We start from the raw sequence: 14,149 nt of genomic DNA on the forward strand, positions 1-14,149 counted from the left end.
CCCTTTCATATCAAGAATATATCGATATCAAGAATAGTGATTGGAGCTTGCTCCACCCTTACCATGAGTTGCCTCAGTGTTGCACTCCCTAAAGGGTCAGTTGTAACACTATCCAGGTATCTGCTTACGCTTGGACTCGCCGAACTTTATATATTTACTATATTCGGCATGAAACTCTTTGAGTTTCTTATTTGGCTATGAAACAATATGGGATGTAATATCCCTTAACTTAAATTGGCAGATTTATGATTTATAAAGTGTCAGGAGCTGTAGAACACCAAGCATTTTGTAAGCTATGGAGGTGATGTGTTTATGCCAGGATAGGCTACATGTGAAAATCGAAAGAAAACTGATGTTGACTGGATATCAGAATATTATCAAAAGTAAAAGGATGGAAAAAAAGGAAGTGAAACAAGATTTTTCTACATACAGGTAACCCTCGTATAAAGTGGTACAGTGGTATCTCGCTAATCCAAACAAATAAAAACCGTGCTCGTTCGGATTAGTGAAAAGTACGGATTAATGAATTTCCCCCCTAACATTTAAGACAAAAATAATAAGATTCTAATGGTACATCAAATTTAATTCTGTAAATAAATGATGTAACTGATAGAAAATAAGCTACTGTACTGTAATGTAAAACTTAAAAAATAATATGGTACACAAGTTTATTTTAGTAAAAAATTTAGTTTTGTATGTACCTGTTTTGTTAAGGATTCTGATGCAATAAAAATTGCATAGTTCATTTCATAACTTAATTTGCGTAAAAAATATCACTTTCTTGTACACATACAAAAAAAAGCTTCACAAAATAACACACAAAAAGTTTTTTTATTTCTTTGTAAAAAAAAGTCACTGATTTTCTTTTGCTTCTTGGAAGCTAAACTTTTTTTCGAATGCTTCTTTTCGGAGCTGGATTAGCAACAAAATTTTGTGGAATGGCGTATCATTCTGCTTAGCCCATTCTATACACACATTAAAACTGTCAACTTCTTTATCGTCATCATCATCTTCTAATTCATTCTGTAGCGTTATATTTATAATTTCTGCATCTGATTTGATTTCAAATTCGGTGATTCATGCCGACAATACAGTACGTACTATACAGTATAAAAAAGCAAACATGAACACACGCAATAAATCAAAATAGGCCTACAATATAACCATACAATCGACAGATGAAAAAAAATACTGTACTGTAATAATAAAACAAATAATAATAGTTAAAATAATAATTATTAAATAAAAATAATAGTGCATAAAATAATAATATGTAATAAATATTTTTTTTTCTTTCAAACTGCAGTTTGGATTAGCGAGATACCACTGTACTTATACAACGCAGTTTCGATATAATGCGATCTACAATTTCTAGTAACCCTTTATTTTTCACATATTTTTCAACGCAGGACTTAAAAATCAAATTTTATCTTAGTTAAATTTGTGTCTGCCTGTATCGTGCAAGTAGTTATAAGTATCGAATTTAGTTTTATAGTATCACTGAATAAGGTACTACAGAGGTTTTTGCAGTCTGCGTAATTCTCAACAAATAGTGCAATTAGAGACAGCTGGAATAAAAACAGTGCTAACTAATGAATCACATGTCCCCTCTCACAGAAACTATGCTGTATAGACTCAAGCAAAATCATATGTTGCACCGAAACACAGTATCTAACTAAAAACTATTGTCCAATTTTTCAATTATGAAATAAGTGTTTGTTTTATTGCATTTGAAATTCTCGCTATCTATGACAGATCACAAAGGCTAACTTAAAATAAAATTCTACCAAGAATCGAAACATGCCATATAATAAGTGTGTGAGTTCGCCTGCCACCTCAAACACAAACAAGCAGCCATAAAATTCAACCAAGGGTTGAAACTTTTGTGTGAATTGAGCCAGTCAGTAATGAGAAGTTCAATCAGAACGATAAATGACACCCTGTCGCAAATGTGTTAAAACTAATAATGAATTTTGTTATGACAGTTTCAGATGTTATGGAATTCGATTGAACAGAATTAGCATTTCAACTCAACATTTGTTGAGTTGAAATGTTGCCTTTGTCTTTGAGTGGTGCGAGCTTTTGTTAATACCGCACCAATCATATGCACGTCTTTATAGCTGCTCTCTCTTGTGTAAAACAAAATTCAACTTGTACGTATTGTAATAATTAAAAAAAGTTGAATAATTTATAAGCGTATAAAAGGATATCACCTGTATGACGTGCCAGCAAAATTCTCAGACTTGCCACCTCTGGCACGAGTGCTATAGGTTCGCCATCTAGGGTTTACTGTACAAAGTGTTTATTATTGAAAATTTTTCTTCGTTTTTTTCCAGGAAAGCACATTAAAAATCATAAGTGTGTTATTCTCAAGCTGTGCAGTTTATTTTCTGGTGAGTTACATACATATGCAACGCTTTTTTTTATGTAAAAGTTTATTTTTATTGTAATGGCTACTAAAACTGCAACGAAAGGGAAAAAAACCAGCATTGAAGAGGAACTTCATCTCTCTCGAAGAAAAAATTAAAATCTTGGATCGGTTGAAAATTGGAGAAAAACCAAGAGTTGTTGCAAGGACTCTTAATTTAAATGAATAACAATTTGAACAATCAAACAAAATGAACATAAAATCCGAGAAAGTGTTACGCTATATTCTAATAGTAAAAATGGAAAAATCTCTAATGATTTGGATAGAAGACTGCACTCAAAAGAAAATTCCTTTGGATGGACACCTTATTAAGCAAAAAAACTCTCAAAGCTTATAAACATTTAAAAGAACTTGATCCAGATTCTTCAGAAGAAATCTCTCAACATGGATTTTGTGCTGGTAATGATTGGTTCGAAAACTTTAAAAAGCCGTTTTCTTTGTATAATCTTAAAATCCAGGGAGAATCAGCATCAGCAGATGTAGAAGCTGCCAGGAAATACCCAGCAGAACTTTTAAAAATTATTGAAGAAGGTGGTTATAGTGCAGACCAGGTGTTCAATGCGAATGAATCGTGGTTACATTAAAAAAACTGCCAAAATGCACCTATATTTCGCAAAATGAAAGACCAGCTCCTGGATTCAAAGTTTCCAAAGATAGAATTACTCTACTATTTTGTAGTAATGCATCAGGTGATTACATGACAAAACCAATGTTTATTAACTGATCCGCAAATCCTCGTGCGATGAAAGGGCACGAAAAGTCCACCCTACCTGTTTATTGGCGGACCAACAAAAAGGCATGGGTGGACTTTTCGTGAAAATTGGTTGAAAATTGGTTTTTCAAGTGTTTTGTACCCAATGTAGAAAGTTATACAAAGAAAAATATGGACTTCAAAATTCTACTAATTTTAGATAATGCACCAGACCACCCAACAAATTTAAGCTATCAGAATATTAAAATAACTTCTTTGCTGCCTAATACTACTTCACTTATTCAACCAATCGACCAAGAAATAATATCAACATTTAAGTCATATTATATTTGGCGAACATTCCAATTAATTTTGGAAAAATTGGAATCTAATCCAAACATGACACTTCAAGCGCGGAAAGAGTTTTCAATATTGAATTGTGTGAAAATTGTTTCTCTGTCCATTAAGGAATTACAACCCACTATGCTCAATGTTTGCTGGAAAAAAATATGGCCTGAAGCCGTTCTGGAACAAACGTCGCAGATATTTTTAGTGGAGAGTGCTTTTGCGATATTGTTGAAAACGAAATTAGTGAATTAATTGATGGAGAAACAGATTTAAATGAGGAGGAACTGGTACAATTAATAGATGGCGTTAAACCAAATGGCGGGGAAAGTTCTGCCGAAGATTCTGATGAATCCGTTAAACAAATTAGCAGAAGGATTGGACTTGGCAAGAAAGTTAGGAAGTTATTTTACGGATAATAATCCCTCAATGGAACGCTCGGGAAAATTCACAAGACAATTAGATATTTGTTTAGCTCCATATTATGAACTTAATAAAAAATTGCAGCACAGCCTAATTAAAATATGCACTTTATTTTATTGTGTCTAAAACACTTATACATTATGTGCAATGAAATTCATGTACAATTTGTAATTTTTATAATTTTATACTATGCATTTGTCTCATAATTTGTTTTCTTAACTTACATGAATTACCTGAATTAAATAAAAATATTATTTTTGTTAGATATGTCATTATTGTTTATATATATATATTTTTTTAAAATGATTTCGGAACCTAACCCTACTTTTGCTATGTGATCTAAGTCTCGCATAACGTGATTTATATAACGCGGCATTTCTATGGAACTTAACATTCGTGCTATACGAGGGTTACCTGTAATAGAGAAGTGTGTTTTGGAATTCATTATGGAAGATCTAGCAGCCTGAATCATTTGAGCATAAAGATTTCTCAAAGAAAACAAATTAAGCATATTATCATAAGCAAAATTCTAGATGTGAATTGAGGTCAGTGAGAAAAAGTTGTTAATATATAGGGGATGAGTGTGAATGAAAGCTGCACCCTCTGGTACATCAGTAGTAACAGAGAAATCTGATAACAGGATTCAATCCTCTATGACATACAATGAAACAGAGAAGAAAGCAGTGACAAGAACTGCATAGTGGACAGGAAGGAGATCATTATATGGCAGCTAAGATCACTCACAGACTCAACCAAATGTTTTGAAAATATCAAGAATATGAATTTCTCCAAAGTTTTCCCATGGTGTGTATGTGTCCAAAGGTGGATAAGGTTGGTTGGGAGATCTGCTGAGGAGTGGAAGTGGCAAAGTCTATAACTGTAATCCCTAATTAATTGGTGAGTCTCCTGGTAATGAAGAAGTTGGCTGTTAATGACTTGCTCCATTATTTTTGAGAGGAACGAAGTGAGGGAAATAAGACAACAGATCAGGGGACTTATTAGTATCTAGATTACTGAGTATTATTCTATTGTCTTTCTGACAAAATCAGAGCTGCCTGTGATAAATGGGAGGTGATTTTCCTTAGTTCTCTATACAAGAGTTGGAGAAGAAGATTGATGCAAAGAGGTAAGTCTTATCTTATCTTTAAGTGATGTTACCATGACTTATGAGGATATGAGAGAAAAGGAAGTGCCCAAAATAGGAAGGGACCAGAAAGCTCAACTGCCATAAGAATAAGGAAGTGGATATTTTTGTATTTGGTGCTCAAAATCTGTAATAATAAAAACAATGTTGCAGGCTATAGTGTAATCTAAGTACAATGCTGTTTTTAACTCAAACCATTTAAGGCATGCTGGATTTTTATCTTGAACTACTTTGGCTCATTTTTTAGAGAACCAGGGCTTGGACAGTTGCACTAGTCTTCTTCTCCAACTCTTATATAGACAACCAAAGAAAAATCACCTCTCATTTTCAGACAGAATTTACAGACAAAAAATACAGTTGTGATGCTGATGGTAGTTGTGTATAGTGGGAGATTAAGTAGCAATAGAGGCAGTGAGATGTGTATAGTGGAGTGGAGTAGAATGCCCTCCCACGATGTCCTTGGACTCCTTGAAGGTGTCACATAATAATAAATTTACCACAAGCAACTCACTGACCAGGGTTTTTGTGTGGAGTGGGAAGAGGCCCTCATTCCAACAATGATTATTGCAGTTATTTGGCCAGAGAAAGTATTGGTTAAGGAGAATAGAAACTGTTTTACAGCACTGAAAAGAAGCATCATGTACATCATGCCCTTATCTGGAACAAAAAGGGACTGAGAGACCTACCATATTTTTTGTAAACTATAACATTAAAAGAGATTCAATCACAGTGAATCAGTGAAACTATCAGTTAATTCTGCTCTTTCTCTTAAATAACAAAACAGTGAGTGTAGAGCACAATTATACATTAGTGGCATATATAAAGAAACGGTTCTGCTGAATCTAGATCCCCTTAAGATAAATGAATATCTCTATGCACAATAATTAATCATTGCAATTTTGGAAGATTTCATAATTACTGAAACTTCTGCTGGTAATATGCAAGTAGATCTTCTTCTTCCTCCTCTTGTGCTTTATCCCATCTATTTGAGGTTGGCCTGTTTACATAATGCAACCTTATGCACTTTTGATTTTTTAACGATACTTGTGACATAATGATTATAAATATATACATGTTTGCACAAGAATAATGTTTAATTTGCCAAATATTTTGGTCTAAATATTACAGACCATCTTCAGTGGCTACATAGGAATAGTTTTAAAAAAACAAAGTGGAATACGAACAATTGATCATTCACACATAGAAAGAGCTGCGTGACGTCACATCGCTAAGTATTAGAAGAGTAAACATTTTTAAAGTCATAATTAAAGATATTAATTCAGAAATTCATATAATAATCTTAAATAACATTAGACTAATATAGGAAATTTACAAAAAAAAAAAAATAATAATAATGTGTTATCCTGATTAAACTTTCCCAAATTTTTGATATAGATATACAGTCATTACGATTCAAGTTAGGATGTTGAAGTAAGGCCTCCACACTTTCTTTAAATAAAGGTTCAAATTTGTAGCGACATTTGTGTAGGAGGAGAGTCTTGGACCAAAGGATGTTGTGGCTTGTTTGTAATCCATGCTGAGCTAATCCAGATTTCTCAGGTTTGTTGTGTTGAATTGATGCTCTTGAATTCTTTTTTCTATAGAACATCCAGTTTCTCCAAAGTAGGAATATCTTTCCTTACTTTTTTTTTTTTTCATCTAAAGATAAACGCTCAACCTTGTCTCTATCTCTACCTGGTGTGTATCAAGTTCCTTGTAATTGTAATCTTTTCTACTTTGGACAAACTGGACGTTTTATAGAAAAAAGAATTCGAGAACATCAATTCAACCCAACAAACCTGAGAAATCTGGATTAGCTCAGCATGGATTAGAAACAAGCCACAACATCCATTGGTCCAAGACCCTCCTCCTACACAGATGTCACTACAAATTTGAATGTTTATTTAAAGAAAGTGTGGAGGCCTTACTTTAACGTCCTAACTTTAATCGTAATGATGGTATACCTATATCAAAAATTTGGGAAAGTTTAATCAGGATAACACATTAATTTTTTTTTTTTTTTGTAAATTTCCTATATTAGTCTAATGTTATTTAAGATTATTATATGACTAATTATATGAAGAGCCAAGGCTTCAATTTGGCGACATGAACTTATTTAAGTTAAGGGATATTACATCCCATGCATGAAACTCTTTGAGTTGCTTATTTGGCTAAGAAACAATATGGGATGTAATATCCCTTAACTTAAATTGTTATATGAATTTCTGAATTAATATCTTTAATTGACATTAAAAATATTTACTCTTCTAATACTTAGCGATATGACATCACACGGCTCTTTCTATGTGTGAATGATCAATTGTTCGTATTCCACTTTGTTTTTTAAAGCTATTCCTATGTAGCCACTGAAGATGGTCTGTAATATTCAGTATGAAATATTTGGCAAATTAAACATTATTCTTGTGCAAATGTGTATATATTTTTAACTTTATGCATGCAATCCCAACTGACTTGTCGCAGAGATTGATGTTAGAGAGGAGAGGTATTTTTTGTCTGTAGAAGTGTGTATTCATGTGGCCAGTTTGAGGGATGAAAAACCCGAGTTTCCTGGAGAAAAACTCTCCACCTCCATATGAAACCAGCTAACTCACCTTTAGTTGAAAGAGACCAGATAAAGGTCCCTCACGTCACTAATGGGAATCGAATCCAGGTCTTTCCAACCAAAGGGATTCATCTATACTGACTGAGCTACAGAGACTCAACTACAAAAGGTCATACAATACTCAATATAGTGTTCAAAGATTGTGGAACTCTTGCAATACAATTTTTAGTAATACTAAGAATACTGTAAATATACTACAAATACTATTTTGATTCGTGCTTCACTTGCTGGATATCACTGCACTGCAAGTTTTTATTCAAAAGTGGTGAAATGATAGGGACATTTAAGTTAGTGAGAAGATTTTAATGGATTAATTCATGGGAGATTATAAAAAAGAGGAGAAGAACAAACAATCATTCCTAGAAGTAGTGTAACGGTGTGGCAAAAGAAGAGTAGAAGATTTTTTACAGAGTCATGGGTACATGAAAGAGCATTTACAATGCATTGTAAATGCTGTAAGTTTAAGTAACAGGTATGTGGTGCTGGTTGAGCTCCAATGACAATGTCAATGCCATGATCATTGCTGTAATATTTACTTCAGAAGAGAGTGGAACATTCACTTTCTTTTGAATTCTAGTAATAAAATAAAAGTAGGTATATATAAAATTACCTTAACATCAAGAATCACAGAATTTTAATTTCATAAATTATATATTTAAGAAAAATGAAAACTCCTTAAATTTTGTTAACAGCAAATGAAATCATACAGTATTTCAATAAAATTCTACATAAAATCAGCTTAAATATAATCTCCAATTTTATAAAATAAAGATATTGAAATTGCACATATATCAGACAATAAATTCCTTAGCCTACCCTTAAATTTGCAGCTTCAAAAATTGCTTACATATTTAGCTTGTTTTATACTGAGTGACTGCATTTTATGCTTATGCCATCAAACGTTCTTTGCCTAATATATATATATATATATACTAAGAGTTGTTTGTACATACTCTGTAGTACTAAAACCATACAAAGAATGTGCTGAAAATTCTAATATAATTTTCAAATAAAATTATATTATATACATATGTACAATTCAGACCCTGCCCTACAAATTTTCATTTGTACTAGTTATCAATTTTTAAACTTGTTCCATGTCTTCATAAACAACTCTGTAAAGTATAAAGGTTAAAATAATTTAAAATATATTTTAAAATAAATATGATAATAAGAGTTTTTTGAATATAAATTCATTACTGCAGCCAAAAAAAGGAATTATCAAGAAAATGTAATGCGCTATTTTTAGCATCATTGTATTTGCTTATACTAAAGAAGTGAAACCAATTCTTATAGTTTCATAATTGGTTAATCAAACTACTAGAATCTTCACGTGCAAACGTGTGCTCTTTAATTTTTTTTGTGTGGCCTGAATTTCGTGAAGTTGATGGGTTCGTATTTATATCCAAGGATTTGGGAATGTTTTTTACTCTACGTTTTGCACACCCTGGGACCTTTATATCATTATTTCCATCATCAAATAACAAAGAGTCTTCCTTATTTTCTTGATTCAGCTTCCGATTATCTAAATTACGAACACTTTTATTCTCGATTTGTTCCCCAGTTAAATGATCATGCATTCGTTTTTTGCTTTCTTTCATTTTTCTAAATGAGGTATTCTCTGCATCATCATAAACCGATTCCACGTGACGTATTGCTGGCGATTTCTCAGGGCCTTCCACTGATGTAAACGTATAGCTTGGTATTTCATAACGGTTCTCAAAATCATTTATTTTCTTTTGCAGTTCCCTAATTTTCGCTTTTTTGGTGTTCAAAACTAAACTAAATTTTGTATACATTGATACTTCCATTTGCTCCTTGAGTGTAATACTTTCCTCTAAAAGTTTCAATGCTTCTTCTCGCTGATTTTTTAAACTTTCCCTGGCTTTAATTAGTTTATCGATATTATTATGCAAATTTTTAATTTCATTACAAGCAGAAGTTAGAAAATGGGCAATTACAGCACTACTATCCACTCTTGTTACATGAATGCTACCTAAATTGATTTGAACATCCTTTTGGATACGCTTCTTCCAACGAAATAATTTCTCTTTTTGACTGGTTCCTTCCAACTGAAATATGAACTCTAAGTCTTCGGGGTCTTGTTTAGTTAATGCATTAAGAGTGTTATTCAAATAACTGTCAAAAGACATTTTTATGGGCTCTGCCATGGCTTTTAATTCGGCACCAGTTACAGAACCGATATACGCGTCAGATCCTGGGGCACTAATTAAATTTATGTAAAACCCATCTTGACCACAGGCTGCGTTCGTAAGAAGAAAGAATTCACCTTCATAGCTATCGAATTTAATTTCTTTTATCACAACGCCTGTCATATTTCTGGTGACGATTATACTTTTTCGTACACATATAAACAGTACAAATCTACATTAGTAGAACACACAACCATAACTACTTCGTCATTGACGTCGAGATTACAATTCTGTAATCTCGACGTCAATTATGACAAAATAAAGCTACTTGTGAACATATCTCGACTCTCTCAATAGAAAGTCTAACCCTCCAGAAAATAGCAATTACCAAAAGTAATAAATCCCATGATCCCTTTCTAGCCTGTCATTTTCAATAACTTGTTTGAATGGAGAAATGAAATAAAAACAAAATTTAACCGAAAACAATACATAACATACATAACGCCCTCTCAAAAAAAAAAGGGTAAAATGAAAACAATACATCACAATTTAAGGGGAAATAATTATATATATATATATATATATTGAAGGAGGCCAGATATGACTCACACCAGCTATCATACCAGTTCTTAAAACGTATTCATACTATGTATTCACCACTTTATCAAGCATCCTGTTCCACTCACGTCTCAATTCTATCTATGAGAGAAAACTGTAGTTCTTACCCTTTTCTTAACTGATAGGGGAAAAAACTAGATTTAACTTCCACGGACGCCTTCTTGTTCTATCTTAAACTTCCATATAATAAAATGTTTTATCAACTGATATCCTATAACGCCCTCTCAAAAGTTTATAGAATTCATTCATATCGTTTGTAATTCTTCTTTCTACCATTGTTCTAGTCCACATACTCTCAATCAATAGTCGTGATCTACATTCCATAATCCAGATATTATCTTTGAAACTCTTCTTTGCAGCCTTTTCACAGCTTCTTTATCCCTTTGAAATCCAGGAGACCAAATCTGCACACAGAAGTGCGTTGCGGTCGTACCAACGACTTGTAAAGCAGCAAAATGACTTCCATATCCTTACATGTCAATGTTCCAACATAGCAATTCTCCTTTGAGTGGTATTTGCAGATTTTTATATGACCTTTGAGCTTCAACTTTCCATCCACAATAACTCCAAGAATCTCTAGCATCGTCAAGGAGCCTAATCATAAGCATAGTCACACCAATATATCACTGTTGGATATCTCATCACGCCCAATGTGCATAATTTTACACTTACTAACATTGAATTAATAGCCATTATCATATATCCATACTTCTAGCCTATTCAAATCCTCTTGTAAACGCTGTATAACAATAGCATCTTTGATAGGCAGGACAATCAGAGATGCTTTGTCAATAGCATGACTGATTGCCCTGCCTAATTTTGCATCATCAGCAAACAACTTTAAATCTGTCAGCTGCTTTCCAATATCATTAACGTATTAACTGAATACCAATGTTCCAAGGACTGATCCCTGGACAACACAGTAATAGTCATTTTAAATCTGGCAGATTCAAATCCTCCCTCTCCCTATACCAATTTCTGATACCTGTCCAAGTTTATGTAACAATCATGTGGCATTCTATCACATGCCTTAGAAAAGTTGAACATTATCATAGTGTATCCATTCCATGTATCCAACGTAGCCATAACATTATTATAAAACTTGAACAAATTGCTTATATAGACTCCCTTTAGTACAACCATGTGGTTCCTTGCAAAGTACATTTTGTTTGTCGACCCATTTCTGTATGCCAGTTGTTAGCAACTTCTCAAAAATCATTATAATTACTCCACAGATACTGATAGTCAATAGTTAGGCACGATAGTCTTTGCAATCAACCTTGTGTAATGGAATTATTATACATTCTTACAGTTCCTTTGAGGTTTCCTGAACTGAGATTCAAATTATATAAACATGTCAAGAACATAACCATTTCAGCTGAACATTCCTTTAGCACATTTGTTAATATCTCATCTCTTTCAACTATCAAATTCTTATCCAGGCAATATAACAATACTACAATCTCCTTCTCATGAAACTCTATCTTTTCATCCAATATAATGGTAGCATTATCAGTAGCACTGTGTACTATGTTATATATAGATCTATCTAGATCTTGGTGAAGTGAACAGTCATCTGTTCCAAACAAAATATATATCATTCATATAAAAAAATATACATATACAGTGCATACTACAGAGTCAGTTTTAAGTAATTCATTTAGCCATAATAAATTAAAACGTCATGCGACATTTACTTTCTTAATGTCATTGTAACATCTTGCACAGATCTTTATACTGTTCGGAAAATCTTGGAATGGTTAAACTTAAAACTTTTAAAAATCACTCACTATTGATATACTGTTGCTTTAATTCTAGGATACCAGCCGTGCGTTCATGCAGCTCATAAGGAACACTGGCTTAATTACTATTACTGATAAGGAGAAGTGAATGAGATCTTTATTGTTGGAAATTAAACAGGAGTGGGTTATGATTGGGTTGAAGTTCACAAGATTGTCCTTAACTTATTGCAGAACTGCAAGAATATAACTGTGTATGATATATGTGGAGAGATCTTTAACGCTTCGAATCGACCAGCACTCTCAAGTTTGTGTAATGAAAAAGTGGAATGCATTGCATTATAAGAAACTATGGATTAGATTTAAGGTTAGTAAGATAAAATTATGAAATCCACAGCCTGTGTAGCTCAGTGGATGTGGCGTTTGCCAACCACGGCGCTTGGCTGCACGAAGGAAGTCTTGGTTTCGAGTCTAGTCGGCGACTAGAGGAAATTTTTCTAAGCCTTTTTTCGACCGGTTCCAGAGTTAGTCGATCTCTGGCACGGGCAAGCAGGTTTTTCCTCCCGGAAACTCGGGTTTTTCGTCCTGTAAACTCAAGAAAATCGACCGTAGAACCCACATTATTTTCAGACATTAAATATATTGTGTTAGGGTTAGGGACCACGAGATGGCGGCACATTTGAGCCGTTTCTCTTCACTGAGTACCGCTTCATTAGTGATAGCCTTGGGTCATCTATCTCTGATTGGTACCAGTGGAGATTGAACTGCCCACTCAGTCTCCAAAAGTTAGATAGGGCTAAATGGCCTCGCCTACTCCCCGTATACGGGAATAAAAAGGCGTTAGCTGATTTTTTTTAGCTGACTTCCACTCCTCCTTTAATTGTTATTGTTTAACTACCATTTCCACTCTCCTGATTCCAGGTAATTGGTCTGATCGAGTTACAGAAAATATCAATGCTGAAATAAGAATCCAGATCCCCAACTCGTTCATAATCATCATCATCCAATATGAAAGCTATGGCTCCCGAGAAGCGTGCCAAGGCAGTCAAAAATAAAATAAAATAAACAAAAAGCAGTCTATACTGAAGCCCACAATAACTGGGTAACAATCATTATCAAATCTAAGACAGACTTAGAAAACTTGCCTCTTACATAAATTTCCGTTATGCTTTATGGTTCCTTGCAAATAGCATCGAACAGTTTCTATCTAGTTGAACTCCCACTTATCTCTCTCTCTCTTGCTCTCTAATCGAGACGGCATCATTACCGCGACATCTAAAGACAAAGTTGGCCTTTTAGTATTATTCTTCTGTGACGAATCCTGCATAAACGACTATGGCAAATCGCCTCCAACGATACAAGCTAAAGATACTGCATTACACCCGTGGCCATCTGTCAAAAAAAGACATCAGGAGAATATTGAATAACGTGAACAGCTAAAAAGACTTCTGCTCCTGATGACATTTTCCCGTTTATATTTGAGAGATGATCTAGTGAACTAATGCTCTCATTTGTCGTCTCTATGACCTATTCAAGTTAGCTGTAATCTACCTTACAGAATGGAAGCAAGAGCATATTCTGCCAATCAAAATATGACCTATTTATTTTACCTCCTCATTTTCTAATGTTTGGAGATATTGGGAAAGAAAGCACATCTGATAGGGTCTTCAGAGTTCCCATGACAGACCGCATCGCAGAAATGCGAAGTAGGCTAGACAGGAAGAGATCTTTATTGTTAGCATATATATTGTTGGATCATAGCTTCTGCTCAATCATGTTTTATCGTCTTATAAATCTCACTCGTTGGTATTTATTGGTTGTAGGCTGATATATCAATCGAATATGAAGAAAATTTATATTATACTGCGCCACTCCATATTCAGAAATTGCAAGAGTACTTAGATAAATGAAGTGATATTATTTACAAATATCTTCATTCACAATTTAACAATATGTATATGTGTATATGTGTATATATATATATA

At 33.6% G+C, this 14,149-nt stretch overlaps 1 protein-coding gene across 1 annotated transcript; it reads right to left on the bottom strand.

Annotated features, from left to right (window-relative positions):
• Positions 1-8,271: 8,271 nt before the first annotated feature.
• On the bottom strand, positions 8,272-10,138 carry LOC150101415 (uncharacterized). Its single transcript, XM_090400581.1, has one exon. It carries the CDS (start codon positions 9,988-9,990, stop codon positions 8,953-8,955), a length of 1,038 nt encoding a protein of 345 aa, XP_090256707.1. The 5' UTR covers positions 9,991-10,138; the 3' UTR covers positions 8,272-8,952.
• Between the last annotated feature and the right edge of the window lie 4,011 nt (positions 10,139-14,149).

Source organism: Typopeltis vanoorti, chromosome 11, assembly GCF_054136105.1.
Source record: "Typopeltis vanoorti isolate ZY-2024b chromosome 11, IOZ_Tvanoo_1.0, whole genome shotgun sequence".
Lineage (NCBI taxonomy): Eukaryota > Metazoa > Arthropoda > Arachnida > Uropygi > Thelyphonidae > Typopeltis > Typopeltis vanoorti.